The sequence below is a fragment of the Dryobates pubescens genome, chromosome 14 (assembly GCF_014839835.1).
Source record: "Dryobates pubescens isolate bDryPub1 chromosome 14, bDryPub1.pri, whole genome shotgun sequence".
NCBI lineage: Eukaryota > Metazoa > Chordata > Aves > Piciformes > Picidae > Dryobates > Dryobates pubescens.
Genome location: NC_071625.1, coordinates 14,301,279 through 14,315,226, shown reverse-complemented (window position 1 = coordinate 14,315,226; position 13,948 = coordinate 14,301,279). Strand labels below are relative to the sequence as shown.

Genomic DNA, 13,948 nt, shown 5'->3' with positions numbered 1-13,948 from the left:
AAATAAAGAGAGAAACCATGCCAAATTTAATTCAGCAGAAAGATCTTGTTTTCTTTTACACCAAGAAGTGGTGTGTGTTGTGAAGGATGGGAGGGGTCTCCAAACAACCCACCAAAGCAAACATTTGCACTTCAGTTTGGAATGTAGCTGAACTGACTCTCCTCTCTGTTGAGAAGTGGCTGTTCTTCAGAAGCCTGAATTGTTTGCAGTACAGGCTGATGAGTTCACAGGTCAAAACTGTATCCAACCTATGCTAGACATAGAGACTGGCCAACAAAAAGCAGCATGCCACAGAGCAGACGTGGCAGATAATGCCAAACAAAGCCATCACAAAGCTTCTTTGGTTTCAACACACATAAAACCAAAATAATAATCTAAATTGGCTTTTGTCTTCTTCTTGATTCCAGACCACACACAGAAATAAGGGCATGAGGACAAAATTTGAATTGGCCATTGTCTTCTCCTGGACTCCAGGCAGTACATAGAAATAAGGACACGAGCACTTGGACACCTGCAAGAGGCCCACACACTGCAGTGTGCCCACATACCTTGCCACCACATGCCACAGGTGTCACAGAGACATTCATACGTGCAGATAAATAGCTGGAGGTGTTTCTTTAAAAGAACATTTTATCCTTAATCTGAACACAATAACTCCACTCAGGAGAGTAATGAGGGTGGAGAGCCTTGTTCAGAGCCTCCTTGGCTGGGAGAAAATGCATAAGGCCAGCCTTGTTCTAAAGAATTTGGTTTTTTCCACTTGTGTGAACACTTGGTCCAAGGGTAGGAGGAAAGTTGAGGGCGTAGCGGTGGAGAGGAGCTGCTGGTAGCTCCAAGAGTCACAGTCACAAAGGAGAGGCACCTAATGCAAATATCACCACCACAAACCAAACCCTCCCTTGGTCCAACGAGCAGCCTCGCTCAGGTGCCTTCACAAGGTAACCTTCTGGGCATGCCCAATTGCTGCTTTCCACGGTATATAAACTATCCCAGGAGGAAACAACCCACATTCAGCACAAGAAAGGCTATCCCAAAATGAAGGCTTTCCTTGTTCTCCTGCTGGGAGCAGTCCTGTGCTTGGACTCAGGTAAGACAACATGGAGAATCTCTCCTACATCACCCTCAGCAGATCTTCAATTAGGGAAAAAAAGGCTTGTGGTGGGGTTTGGCAGTGAGGGAAGAAATGTTGACACAGTTGTCACATGGAGACATTGGCTTTTTGGTGGGATGTCCTCAGCGTTGCATGGAAAATGTGCACAGCAGATTCCAGGAAAGAGAAATCCTGTGTAAAACTCCATTTAATAGAAGTTAAAGTTATTTAAGGAAGACCATACATTTATTTCTCTGTGAGGGTGGTTTATGTGGGATGGGAAGATGATTTTTCTGTTTTTCCAGGGTTTTCAAAACCACAACATCTCTGCAAAAGTAAGTTTAGTCCCAACTTGTTTTCTGACTCTTTGCTTCAAACGTGGCCTCCGATGCAGAATTTTAATGGGACAGAAACAGGGAGAAGGTCATAGTATGTTATTTTATGAACTGGAAGGGTGAGATTTGGATGCTGACAGGTTTCTTCTAGCCTCACTGTGTTTGTAGGGGAAATAGCTTTAAACCAGCTTGCCTCTTTTCCCAAAGAATAGAAGAAGCAGACCTGAGCAGAAACATTATTTCAGTCAGCTCAAGGAATAGGCTGAGATGGGTCTTGGACAATGTTAGCCAGATATTCTCCTCTACCAGTTGCCCTCAGAGTGCTCTGAAATTGGATTTTAATTGCATTAGAAGTCAGATAAATCTGAGAGCACTGCAAGCAAACTGAGGTTTGCCTCCTTGCTCATATGGTTGTAAAGTCATTTATACCAGGGTGGTTTGGACAGAGGGAGACCCAGTGTCTAGAATCACATCTTATTCCTGACTTGAATAACACTTATGTTTAAACTGGGGGTTTCTGTGTCCTAAAAAAGTATTACAGGCATTGGGGTCTTGATGGATTCACCATACAAGCTTGGTGGTCATGGGGTCAATGTACATACATATGTGCATATATATATTTACGCACACACACACACGCACATCAACTGTCACATTTTGCAAGGTTCCAGTGATGTCCTGGGGCACCAGAAGGTAATGGGAACAGGTAATTGCTCTGTGCTTTCCCTCCTCTGGAGACTGTTTTTCATCAGGGCTGGACACTTGTAAGGTGCACTGCTTATTCTGCCTTTGCTTGATGCACAGAGCAGCGCAACAAATGTTGACATCACTGGCTTGCATCCCCCATAGAATGGAATGTCTATGAGGGGGTGGAAACACATGGTGGTATGCTTTTTGGAAGGAGGTGAAAGCTGTGCTTGCACTTTGCTTTCTAAGAGATGGTGATGGAGAGGACAAGTCACAAGTTGACTCAGTGGGTTGAAGGAGACCATGCAAACTGCTTGCTCCCTCCCTCCCTCTCTCTTCCCTCTGGGCTTTCCCTTTTTCATCCAACCCTGGCAATGTCTCAGCTAAAGGTCATGAGCCCACCTGGTAAAATGGTAGACAAGTAATATCAACCTCTCCTTCTGGGAACTTCATCCCTTCATAGAATCACAGAATTATTTTGGTTGGAAGCAACCTTTAAGATTGTTACCTCCAACCATTAACCCTGCACTGCCAGGTCCACCACTAAACCGTGGGCTTCAGCACCACATCTACACAGCTTTTGAATCCCTTCAGGGGTGGTGACTTCACCACTTCCCTGTGTCGTCTATTCCAAGTCTTGACAAGCTTTTCAGAGAAGAATTCCTAATATGCCACCTAAACCTCCCCTGGAGCAACTTGAGACTACTTCCTCTTGTCCTAGCACATGTTATTTAGAGAGAACAAACTGACCCCTGCCTTGCTACACCCTCCCTTCAGTAGTTGTAGAGAGCAAGAAGGTCTCTCCTCAGCATCCTTTGCTCCAGACCATAAGCAATTCTAATTTCCTCATCTGCTCCTCATAAAACTTGTGCTCTAGACCCTTCATTACTCTTCTTTGGACATACTCCAGCACTATAATATCCTTCTTGTTGTGAGTGGCTCAGCCATCCCAGCTCAGGAGGCAGAAATATCATATATAACCTGTTCCAGACAGGAACTGAGTTAAGCATCCCATATGCAGAGGAATAAACATTTAGGAAGCACTTTCCATTGACTGATGAAATAGGACTTGAAAATCAAGATCAATGAAACCAGCTATCCACTTGGTTTTGTTTTGGTTGGTTGGGGTTTTTTGCTCCCCCTCTACACTGACTACAACTGAAGCATCTTCAGTACCTGCAAAACTTGACTTTCACTTCAGGTGCACTTAATATTTTCCCCTAGAAATGGGAATGGGTTGTTTTCCCATTAAAAGAGTTTCTGTCTTCCTATGAGGACCCACAAGAATGACTCTGTTTCCCAATACAAGTACTTAATTGCATTCCCTGGAGAGTTTCAGATAGATTTGTCTTATAATCCCTCTTGGTCTCTTGCAGGTTCTTCACTGACATGCTACAGCTGCAAGGCACAGCTCAGCAACTCCAACTGCAAAACATCAAAGGAATGCAAGAACACCGAAATGTGCAAGACAGATGTGATCAGTAAGGAAAAATGGGGATGGGTATTGTCTTAGTTGAGATGTTGGAGCCAAGCATTATCCCAGCCTCATGTTCAAGGCATCCTCACCTATTCTAGATACATCAGCTGGTGCAGACCAGCAAAGCTTAGTGCGCAACAGGGAGAAAAGGTGATAAAAAGCTTTCAGATGACCTTTATGTAACATAGCAATGACAGAAGGGAAATATTTATCCCTTGGTAGATAACTGGTCCCTTGGTAGCAGTGCTGGTCTTCTCCACACAGTGGCAGGTACATGCTGTACCCTGTAAATTCCTTAGTGTTTGCCAATAAATGATGATAAAAGCTGAGTGAGTATGGCCAGTACAATGCCAGTACCTGGAATGAAGGTCAAGTGCAGCTCAGGAGGGTGTAGGTGCACTAGACATTGTAAGTACCTGCCAGTGTTTCTTACCAGCACAATATTGGTTTCAGTTGGAAAAGACCTCTAAGATCATTGAGTCAAACTATCAACCCAACACCACCATGGCCATTAAACAATATCTATCCCAAAATGCCCTGTCTACAGCTTTTTTAACACCTCCAGGGATAGTGACTCCACTATATAATTACAGAATTGCCTGGTTGGAAAAGACCTTAAGATCACTGAGTCTACTCTAATGTCTCCCTGTCTGCCACCTCACTGGGCAGCCTGCTCTAATGCCTGAGTACTCTTTCAGTAAAGAACTTGTTCCTGATATCCAACCTAAACCTCCCTTGGCAGAACTTGAGACTATTTCCTCTTGCCCTATCATTTGTTACTAGGGAGAAGAGACCAACACTCACCTGCCTGCAACTTCCGTTCAGAGAGTTGTAGAGTGCAGGAAGGTCTCCTCCGAGCCTCCTTTCCTCCAGACTAAACAACCCCAGTGCCCTCATCTGCTCCTCACAATGCTTGTTCTCCAGACCCTGCAACAGTTTCATTGCCCTTCTCTGAACCCCTTCTAGAAGTGATTTATTTTTCTCTTATAACACCTAAATGTCATTGCTCTCTACAACTACCTGAAAGGTGGTTGTAGCCAGGAAGGGGTTGGTCTCTTCTCTTTAGCCACCAGCACCAGAACAAGAGGACACAGTCTCAAGCTGTGCCAGGGGAAGTTTAGGCTCGAGGTGAGGAGAAAGTTCTTCACTGAGAGAGTCATTCGTCATTGGAATGGGCTGCCCAGGGAGGTGGTGGAGTCACCGTCCCTGGAGGTGTTCAAGAGGGGACTGGATGTGGCACTTGGTGCCATGGTTTAGTCATGAGGTCTGTGGTGATAGGTTGGACTCGATGATCTTTGAGGTCTCTTCCAACCTTGGTGATACTGTGATACTGTAAAAGTATTTGCTTGGTTGAAGTTATGGTTTCAAATAATTTTGAAGATGAATTAAAATGTGAGGATCAGAGTCTGGTGAAACTGAGGCATGAAATTAGAAGAAGAACTCAGTGATGGAGCTGACTTTAGGTGAATTCAAGGAAAACAATGGATTTTCAACTAAGTCCATCTACAGTCAGCTCTGAATGCAGCCCTTTGTGTGTAAGCTCCTTTGGCAGGTGATGATTTAATTCTCCCACTCTAGGTCTGGAGCACAAAAACCCAGTTAGTGACATGTTCAGACTCATCTCTGTCAGGATGTAAATGTAATGCCTCTAGTAGGCGTGGGCTTTGCAGCAAACACACAAACCCGTGGCCACACACATTGTATAAGCCACTATTTCAGCATATAGCGAAGATGTGGTACCCAGAACAGATTGTGCAAGATCAGGAGACCTCATGCAGTCCATAATCTACTGCTAACCAGCAGTTACTATCAACTGGCCATCTGTTAAATGGGAATAGATGTTGCTCCATAACTTCCCTGGGTGTTATAATCTCATAATCCCAGCAGTGTGTGGGTTGGAAATGGCCTCTGGGGATCATCTAGTTCAACTCCCCTGTAAAAGCAGGCTCACCCAGGGCAGGTTGCCCAGGATCACAATGTCCAGGCAGGTTTGGGATCTTTCCAGAGAAATATACCATATACCTGGGCAGCCTGCTCCAGGGCTCCAACACCCTCACAGTAAAAAAGTTCTTCCTTTTGTTTAGATGAAACTCCCTGTGTTACTATTTGTGCCCGTTGTCCCTTGTCGTGTCACTGGGCACCACTCAAGAGACTGGCCTCTTGACACCAGTCCTTTAGATATTGATAAGCATTGAGAAGATCCCTTGTTGAGAGGCAACAAAGATGAATGGGGTATGAGAAAAGATTTCCCCACATTCTTGCTCCTCATGTGTCAGCAGCTTAGACCCCTCAGCGGTGGTGTTGATGGTTGCTTGCATTATTAATTACATTATTAAAATTTCTGTAGTTGATGCTCAGTAGTTGATGTTTAGAAACCCCTGGGAACTGTCCTGTGGATTACACTGCCTTAAGCAAAAACCTGGGGAATGAAATTCTTCCTCCCTCTTTGCTGACAAACTGACACACCCAAAATATAACCTGCTACAGCAGAACATGAAGCTTTTGAAAACTCATCTTTGTTTTCAAGAAGGTTTGCCAGTTCATAGGGTCATAGAATGGTTCGGGTTGGAAGTGGTCTTTCAAGGTCATCTAGTAAAATCCCCCCTGCAGTCAGCATGGACATCTTCAACTAGAGTAGGCTGCTCAGAACCCTAAACAATCTGACTTGGAATATTTCCAAGGATGCAGCATCTACCGCCTCTCTGGATAACCTGGGCCAATGTTTCACCACTCTTATCTCTAGCCTGAATCGCCCTCTGTTAGTCAAAAAAACATTACCCCTTGTACTGTCACAACAGGCTGTACTGAAAGCCCTGTCTCCATCTTATAGGTCCCCTTTACGTACTGGAAGGCCACAAGAAGGTCTCCCAGAAGCCTTCTCTTCTCCAGGCTGAACAGCCCCAGTGAGGCTGCATGAGGCTTGGTTTGGTTTGCATTGAATCTTGTGGTAATGGTCCTGCTTTCCTTCCAGGAATCATTGGGCTCTTCAACGTCATCAGCAAGGACTGTGATGCATCATGTACAGCAGACTATCAGGACTTCAGTGTGGGCAACAGGAACGTCTCCTGCTGCAGCACTGATCTCTGCAACACCAATGCAGCAGGCAGCATGAGCTCCAGCTATGGGCTGTCAGCAGGTCTAGCAGGCAGCGTGCTCTGGACCTTCCTGAACAGCAGACTGTGAGGAGAAGAGAGGATTTCCATGACCATACAAAGTCTTGCAGCAATCCTCTTATGACAAGAATTGTATCCAGGAGCAATGTGGTGTGGTTGGCATGCAGCATCCTTGGAGCTGATGGCTGATCTTTGCTGTATGAGAGCTTCTTAATTTCTGCTGTTGTATTGCTGTAGTGCTACCAGATAAGAAAATGTGTCCAGGTTATCTCCATAACATCTAAAATATACTTATTTGTGATTCAAATATGAGTGTGTGACCTTTAATCACTTAGTCATGCATTTCTGTCTCCAGCAACTGCAAGGTGTTGCATATCTGGCCAAGATTGAGTCTTAGTCATTCCTATGCTTCTTCCAGTAAGCTTTGCCCTTGTTGGAAACCTGCAAACCCAAGGCTCTGCATTCAAATGCAGGAGAGCCAACACATTGTATAAGCCACTGTCCTTATACACTAAATTTGTGTATATCAAAGATGTGGTGCCCAGAACAGGTTGTGCAAGATCAGGAGATGTCATGCAGACCATAATCTGCTGACAATCAGCAGTTCCTATCCACTGGCCATCTCTGAAAAAAATAGACATTTTACTTCCCTGAGTTTACAAAATCAAAGAAATATGGGGTTTGGAAGGGATCTCTGGGGATCACCTAATCTATCCCCCTGCTAAAGTAGGGTCACCCAGGGCAGGTTCCACAGGAACATGCCCAGAAAGGTTTGGAATCTCTCCAGAGAAGGAGACACCACAACCTCTCTGAGTAACCTGATCCAGGGGTCTGGTACCCTCACAGGAAAGAATTTTCTCCCATATGGAACCTGCTGGATTCTACTTTGTGCTTGTTGTGCTTTGTCCTGTCACTGGGCAACACTGAAAAGAATCTGGGCCTACTTCTTGCCCCCCACCCTTTAGCTCTTGCTGAGCACTGAGAAGATTCACTCTCAGGCTGCTCTTCTCCAGGCTCAACAGCCCCAGGGCTCTCAGCCTTTCCTCCTCACAGAGATGCTCCAGGCCCCTCAGCATCTTCATAGCCTCTGGACCCTCTCCAGTAGTTCCCTGTCTCTTCAAGTGGGGAGCCCAGAACTGGACCCAGGACTCCAGCTGCATCTAGGGCAGAGTACAGAGAGAGGAGAACTTCCCCCAACCTTCTTCATGCACTCTGGTAGACTCTGGCTTTCTTGAACACAAGGGCACTTTGCTGGCTCATGGTGAATTTGTCATCCACCAGCAGAGGGTGGAGGACTGAAAAGGGAGGCAGATTGGCCATGAGCTCAGTTTTCCTCTCTCACACTCTAAGAACTATTGGAGCTGCAAAGATGTACAGAGCCACAGGTTGAAATAGCAAAGGTTCATTTACTTGGTGGAGATAAATCATCTGAACAATCCATAGCCATGGGACAAGTGCCAGCATCAAATTTTGGATGAAGTCAGTGGGATGTCAGTAGATAATGACACTGTATGCTGTTGTGAAAGAGGAAAATACATAAACCTTTGAGATTCAAGACTTTAACAAGCTGCTAATTGCAGGAAACATGGAAGGGGTTTCCCCTGAAGGGAAATCCAAAATGAACCACCCTCCTCATGAGTCATGTCTGGGTATTGGCAGAGGGAGGTTTTGGGAACCTTCTAGATCTTAGTCACTGAAAACATGGATCATTCAGGTGTTGATCTCCCAGACAGGTTGCTTTCTTCATGTGTGGCCAGCTCCATAAACTCTCTGGTCCATCAATTCATCTTCTTGCACTGTAAGAAGCAAGCTGGAGCACCTGTCTTATGAGGACAGGCTAAGAGAGTTGTGGCTGTTTGGTCTGAAAAGGAGAAGGCTCTGGGAAGACCTTTTAGCAGCCTTCCAGTACCTGAAGGGGCCTCACAGAAAAGCTGGAGAGGGGCTATTTATAAGGGCCTGTGGTGACATGATGAGAAGGAATGTTTTTAAACTAGAGCAGGTAGCTTTAGACTGGATATTATAAGACATTCTTTACTGTGAGGGTGGTGAGACATTGGAATGGGTTGCCCAGAGAAGTTTTGGACTCTTCATCTATGGAAGTGTTTAAGACCAGGCTGGATAGGGCATTGAGCAACCTGGTCTAGTGGAAGGTTGCCCTGCCCATGGCAAGGGGGTTGGAACTAAATGATCTTTAAGGTCCCTTCCAGCTCAAGCCATTCTATGATCCTGTGAAGAAGGTCCCTGGCATGCTACTGCCCTCTGCCCACTTTCTGAAGCAATTCTCAGGCAGTCAGGCATATCTACATCCAATGATCTTTCTCAACCAGCAATGTAGGTATAACAGTCCTTTTTGGGGACTGGGAGTTTCTTCCATATGGAAATGGCCAAAACACACTAGCCAGCACCAAAGCCACCGGAGGCTGCAAGGATACTCTAGAGAGGTCAAATACATTCAGCTCTGAAAATTCTGGTGTCAGAAGCTTTTAGCATGAACGTGATACTGTGATACCTGTGTTCTGGCATATTTCTCCCATGTGGCAATGACACTTTCATGCTGGAGCACTATGTCTAGGAGTTGCTTGCTGGATCCAAATGAGGACTTTCTCATACTCAGGTGTTGAGACCTGATGCCTAAATCCTTACAAGCTGAAGGAACAACTTCTCCTCCCAGATTCTTCTCTGCACACTTGTGGAAGGAGTCCATGATCAACCACTGAGTGACTCTTCTTGGGATTTATCTGCAGATATATCCTCTCTATGGATATATCTGCAGGTTTTGCATGCAGTGAGGAAGGTGCTGGGGATTAGATAGTTTTGAGAAGATGCAACTGGACCATGGCTGGGTTAGACACAATAAAGAGCAGAATAGGAAGTCCCTGTGGACATGATGTGGGGCTAGCTGGTGGAACTGCTGCTGGATGGATGTTTGCCACTTGCAATAGCACAAAACCACACTCTCCATTCAGGTCACCTCCAAAACAACCCTCTAAATTCTGGGAAGGATTAAGAGGTGGCAAATTGGGGCAGATAAATTGCTCCACCATGGGTCAGAACCTGGGCTGGGCTAGGGCAGGACCAGGAAGAGGCCTGTTTTTCCAAGTACTACGACTCCACATTGACAGAAAGGCTGGCTTCTCCTCCTGCCTTGTAAACACCTAACAATGAACACAAACAGCACATAGTCCCTCCTGCTCTGGTCTGCATCTTCTGCCAGCAGCATTTTCTGTTGGTGCAGAAGATTTGGCATCAGGCTACTAGGCAAGCCCTGGCTGAAGGTTGATTTGCTCTCTGGATGCTGAGATAAAGGTCTAAGAGTCACCTTAGGAGTCACCTTGCTGGTGAAAAACAAGCACATTTATTTGAAAAACAAGGGTATTTTTTTAAGTCCAAGCAAGTTGTTTCTTGGCATTGCTGGCTGAAAGGCTTTATCCTCTCAGCTTCTCCTATCTTTTCCACACTTTTCAAAAGGCCTAAAATTGAAGAGAAGCTCTTTAAACGACTCAATCTATCATGCATGGGAGAGATTTCTCTTTCTCCAGGAGCAAACTGAGGTGCATTTATTTAAATAATAAATATATGGACAATAACATGGTCCATTTCTTCTCTTCAAGGGCAGCAGCTGCACTTTTCCAAAGGATGCATTGTGGATTCAACATCCACAGTTCCTCAGTGAGGTTACTTCTTATAAAAGGAAAAGTTAAAGCAACTTTGGTCTAAGGGAAGGGAAGGGAAGGGAAGGGAAGGGAAGGGAAGGGAAGGGAAGGGAAGGGAAGGGAAGGGAAGGGAAGGGAAGGGAAGGGAAGGGAAGGGAAGGGAAGGGAAGGGAAGGGAAGGGAAGGGAAGGGAAGGGAAGGGAAGGGAAGGGAAGGGAAGGGAAGGGAAGGGAAGGGAAGGGAAGGGAAGGGAAGGGAAGGGAAGGGAAGGGAAGGGAAGGGAAGGGAAGGGAAGGGAAGGGAAGGGAAGGGAAGGGAAGGGAAGGGAAGGGAAGGGAAGGGAAGGGAATTAACCAGGATGGAAGAGACCCTTGAGATCATCGAGTCCAACCTATCACCCAACACTATCTAATCAACTAAACCATGGCACCAAGTACCCCATCCAGTCTCTTCCTAAACACCTCCAGGGATGATGACTCCACCACCTCCCCAGGCAGCCCATTCCAATGGCAAATCACTCTTTCTATGAAGAACTTCTTCCTAACATCCAGCCTAAACTTCCCCTGGCACAGCTTGAGACTGTGTCCTCTTGTTCTGGTGCTGGTTGCCTGGGAGAAGAGACCAACCCCCATCTGTCTACAACCTCCCTCCAGGTAGTTGTAGAGAGCAACAAGGTCTCCCCTGAGCCTCCTCGTCTCCAGGCTAAGCAACCCCAGCTCCAGTATGACTTGTGGTAGGAAACACTGCAGACACAGCTCCAGCAGAAAAGAAAATAGCTTGTATTATTGTTGTGTTGTTGGATTTGCTTCTGGCAGCATTAGCCTAGTGTCCATCATCTCTGTGGGTAATGACAAGGATGTTCATTATATCTTATGGTCCAGTAGAAGTTGATTGAAGGAGCTTGGATTGTTTAATCTGGAGAAAAGAAGGCTGAAGGGAGATTTTCTTCCTCCCTACAATGACCAGGTTGGAGCCAGGCTAGTGTTGGTCTCTTCTCTCAAGTAACTGGCGATGGGACAAGAGGAAATGGCCTCAAGCTGCACCAGGGGAAGTTTAGGTTGGACACAAGGATAAATGTCTTTACTGGAAGAGTGCTCAGGCACTGGAACAGGCTGCTCAGGGCGGTGGTGGAGTCACCATCCCTGGAGGGGTTCAAAGAGTCTGTAGATATGGCACGGTGGGACATGGTTTAGTGTTCATTGTGGTGTTGGGTTGACAGCTGGACTTGAGGATCTTACAGGTCTTTTCAACTTTAATGATTCTATCATCCTAGAAGTTACACTCAGTACCTGTACCTGCTAGGAAAAACGTCCCCAGGGCCACCTGAATTCTATTCAATCTCTGGAAACTGGTTAAAAATGTTTGATGGCACTGGAGAAAGTCTCTGAGGTGGAGAGGTCAGATGAGCTGGCACCTAAGGACCAGCACCTCCTTGCTGTGCTCCACATTTCTTCTATGTCCCGCGGCAAATTACGCAGCCTCTCCATACCTCTGCCTTGTACAGATGTTATCAGGGCCAGTATGTGGAAAGATGCTCAGATAGTGACTGCCCCAACCCATTACATGGGGCCAGGAGAGAGAGGCTAAAAATAAGCTTGAATAGTCAATGAACATAACAGAGCTGGAGAAGGATTACCCGCTACCAACCCACCCTGCACAGCCACATTCCTGCCCTGAGTTACACACCTGCTGTTGTGCAATGAGGCTTTTTGTGGACCAAACAGATTATAGAGAGAACCTGCAGTAAGCTCAGCTCTGCCAGCTGCTAAGCTACTGGATAATAACTAAAAACAATCCAAAGACCTGCCTTTTGATTGCAGATCAACCCCAAAGTAATTGTACTAGCCAGGTTGATTGGACAGGGTGTATGAAGACAAGCCTGGTCTAGTGGGGGATGTCTCTGCTGACTGCAGGGGAGGTTGGGCTGGGTGACCTTTGGAGATCCCTTCTGGCCTGGACCGTTCTATGATTCTATAAGATTGTGTCTTACCACCTTGACTAACCCCACTCCCATCCTGCCACCTGAGAACTCTGCATGGCAGAGAAATCCATCACTAGCTCATTTCTTGACTATCTTGAGCCCTACTAATGTCCTTCTGAGCTAAATCACAGGAGTCCTTGCAAAACAGATGCTGCACCCATGGCTACTCTGGTGATGCTTTCATAGCCCAAAGCCCTCAGGCTGAAGTAGAACACAAAGCTGCCTCTTTCCTGCTGAATGATGTGACAAGAAGCAGACACCATCCTGAAGACAACTAAAGACATAGGAGGCAAGATGACTGTGTGGACACACTCTGAAGATGGTTGGTGAAGTGAGGCTGTGCTGATCTACCTCCCATAATGATGCTAATTGTCCAAGAAGAGCCTAAGAGAAGGGTCTTATTTACTCAACATCTTTAGTAGGACACTAAGAATTGAGGAACACCATCACTGTCCCCAAACAGACCTCACACATCACTACCAAATGAACAGAACCACAGAATGGTAGGGATTGGAAGGGACATGTGGAGATCATCGAATCCAACCCCCTTGTCAAGGCAGGTTCACCTAAAGAAGGTCATGTAGAGACATGTCCAGGCAGGTTTTGAACATCTCCAGAGATGGAGATTCCACCACCTCTCTGGCCATCCTGTGAGTGCTCCCTCACCCTTAAACTGAAGAAGTTTCCCCTCATGTTTAAATAGAACTTCTTATCTTCAAGTTTGTGCCTGTTACCCTTGTCCCGTCACTGGGTGCCACTGAGACAAACCTGGTCCCATCCTGCTGACACCTACCCTTTAAGTGTTTATAAGCATTATAAGATCCCCCCTCAATCTTCTATTTGTTCAGACTAAACCCACCCAATTCTCTCAGTCTTTCTTCATAAGGCTTCTTAATCATCTTCACAGTATTTTTCTATACCCTCTCCAGCAAGTTTCTGTGCTTGAACCAGTGAGCCCAGAACATAATATTTGAGGTGTGGCCTCACCAGGGCAGAGTAGAGGGGGAAAAGAACCTTCCTCAACCTGCTTGCCACAGTCTTCTTGATGCACCTCAGGATATCATTGGCATTCTTGCCACAGGAGCACCTTGCTGGCTTATGGTCATTCTGTTGTCTACCACTTACCTCACCCTAGTTACAGCTTTCATCTTGCTCACATGTAGGATAACTTTTAAACTTAACTAGTTCTCCTCCAACCTATCAGACATACTTCCTGGTCACTTCTTTCTTCATCAACCACTTCTATTACTCCACATAACCCAAATCCTTTGAGTTACCCAAGCACAAATTGCCAGGTCACTGGCACAGGCAAAATAGACCTTGATATATGGAAGAGCTTGTTTCATCTCTGCCCAAAGCTGACAATTATTCCTGTCCATGAGCTCTTTATTTCTAGCTACAGGGACTGTTTGCATACCTAGAATCCCAAATGATGCATCTACCCAACAGCCTTGTAGGACTGGCAGTACCATTAGGCTCAGTGAGTGGATTGGTACTGAAGGTTGAGGAGAGTGGTCAGGTATTGGAACAGGCTGCCCAGGGAGGTGGTGGAGTCACCACCCGTGAAGGTATTGTGTGGACATGGCACTTCAGGACAGAGTTTATTTGCCAT

The 13,948-nt window shown here is 46.0% G+C and overlaps 1 protein-coding gene across 1 annotated transcript; it reads left to right on the top strand.

Moving 5' to 3' along the window:
* Positions 1–795: 795 nt before the first annotated feature.
* LOC104299747 (prostate stem cell antigen) lies at positions 796–7,003 on the top strand. Its single transcript, XM_009899935.2, has 3 exons — positions 796–1,087; positions 3,489–3,593; positions 6,561–7,003. Exons 1-3 carry the CDS (start codon positions 1,036–1,038, stop codon positions 6,770–6,772), a joined length of 369 nt encoding a protein of 122 aa, XP_009898237.1. The 5' UTR covers positions 796–1,035; the 3' UTR covers positions 6,773–7,003.
* Positions 7,004–13,948: the final 6,945 nt, after the last annotated feature.

Bases quoted from the DNA above. Each gene is read 5' to 3' on its own strand.
- LOC104299747 (XM_009899935.2), top strand. From the start codon at position 1,036: ATGAAGGCTTTCCTTGTTCTCCTGCTGGGAGCAGTCCTGTGCTTGGAC. The intron at 1,088-3,488 runs GTAAGACAACAT...GGTCTCTTGCAG, and splicing joins AGTCCTGTGCTTGGACTCAG to GTTCTTCACTGACATGCTAC. The intron at 3,594-6,560 runs GTAAGGAAAAAT...CTTTCCTTCCAG, and splicing joins GTGCAAGACAGATGTGATCA to GAATCATTGGGCTCTTCAAC.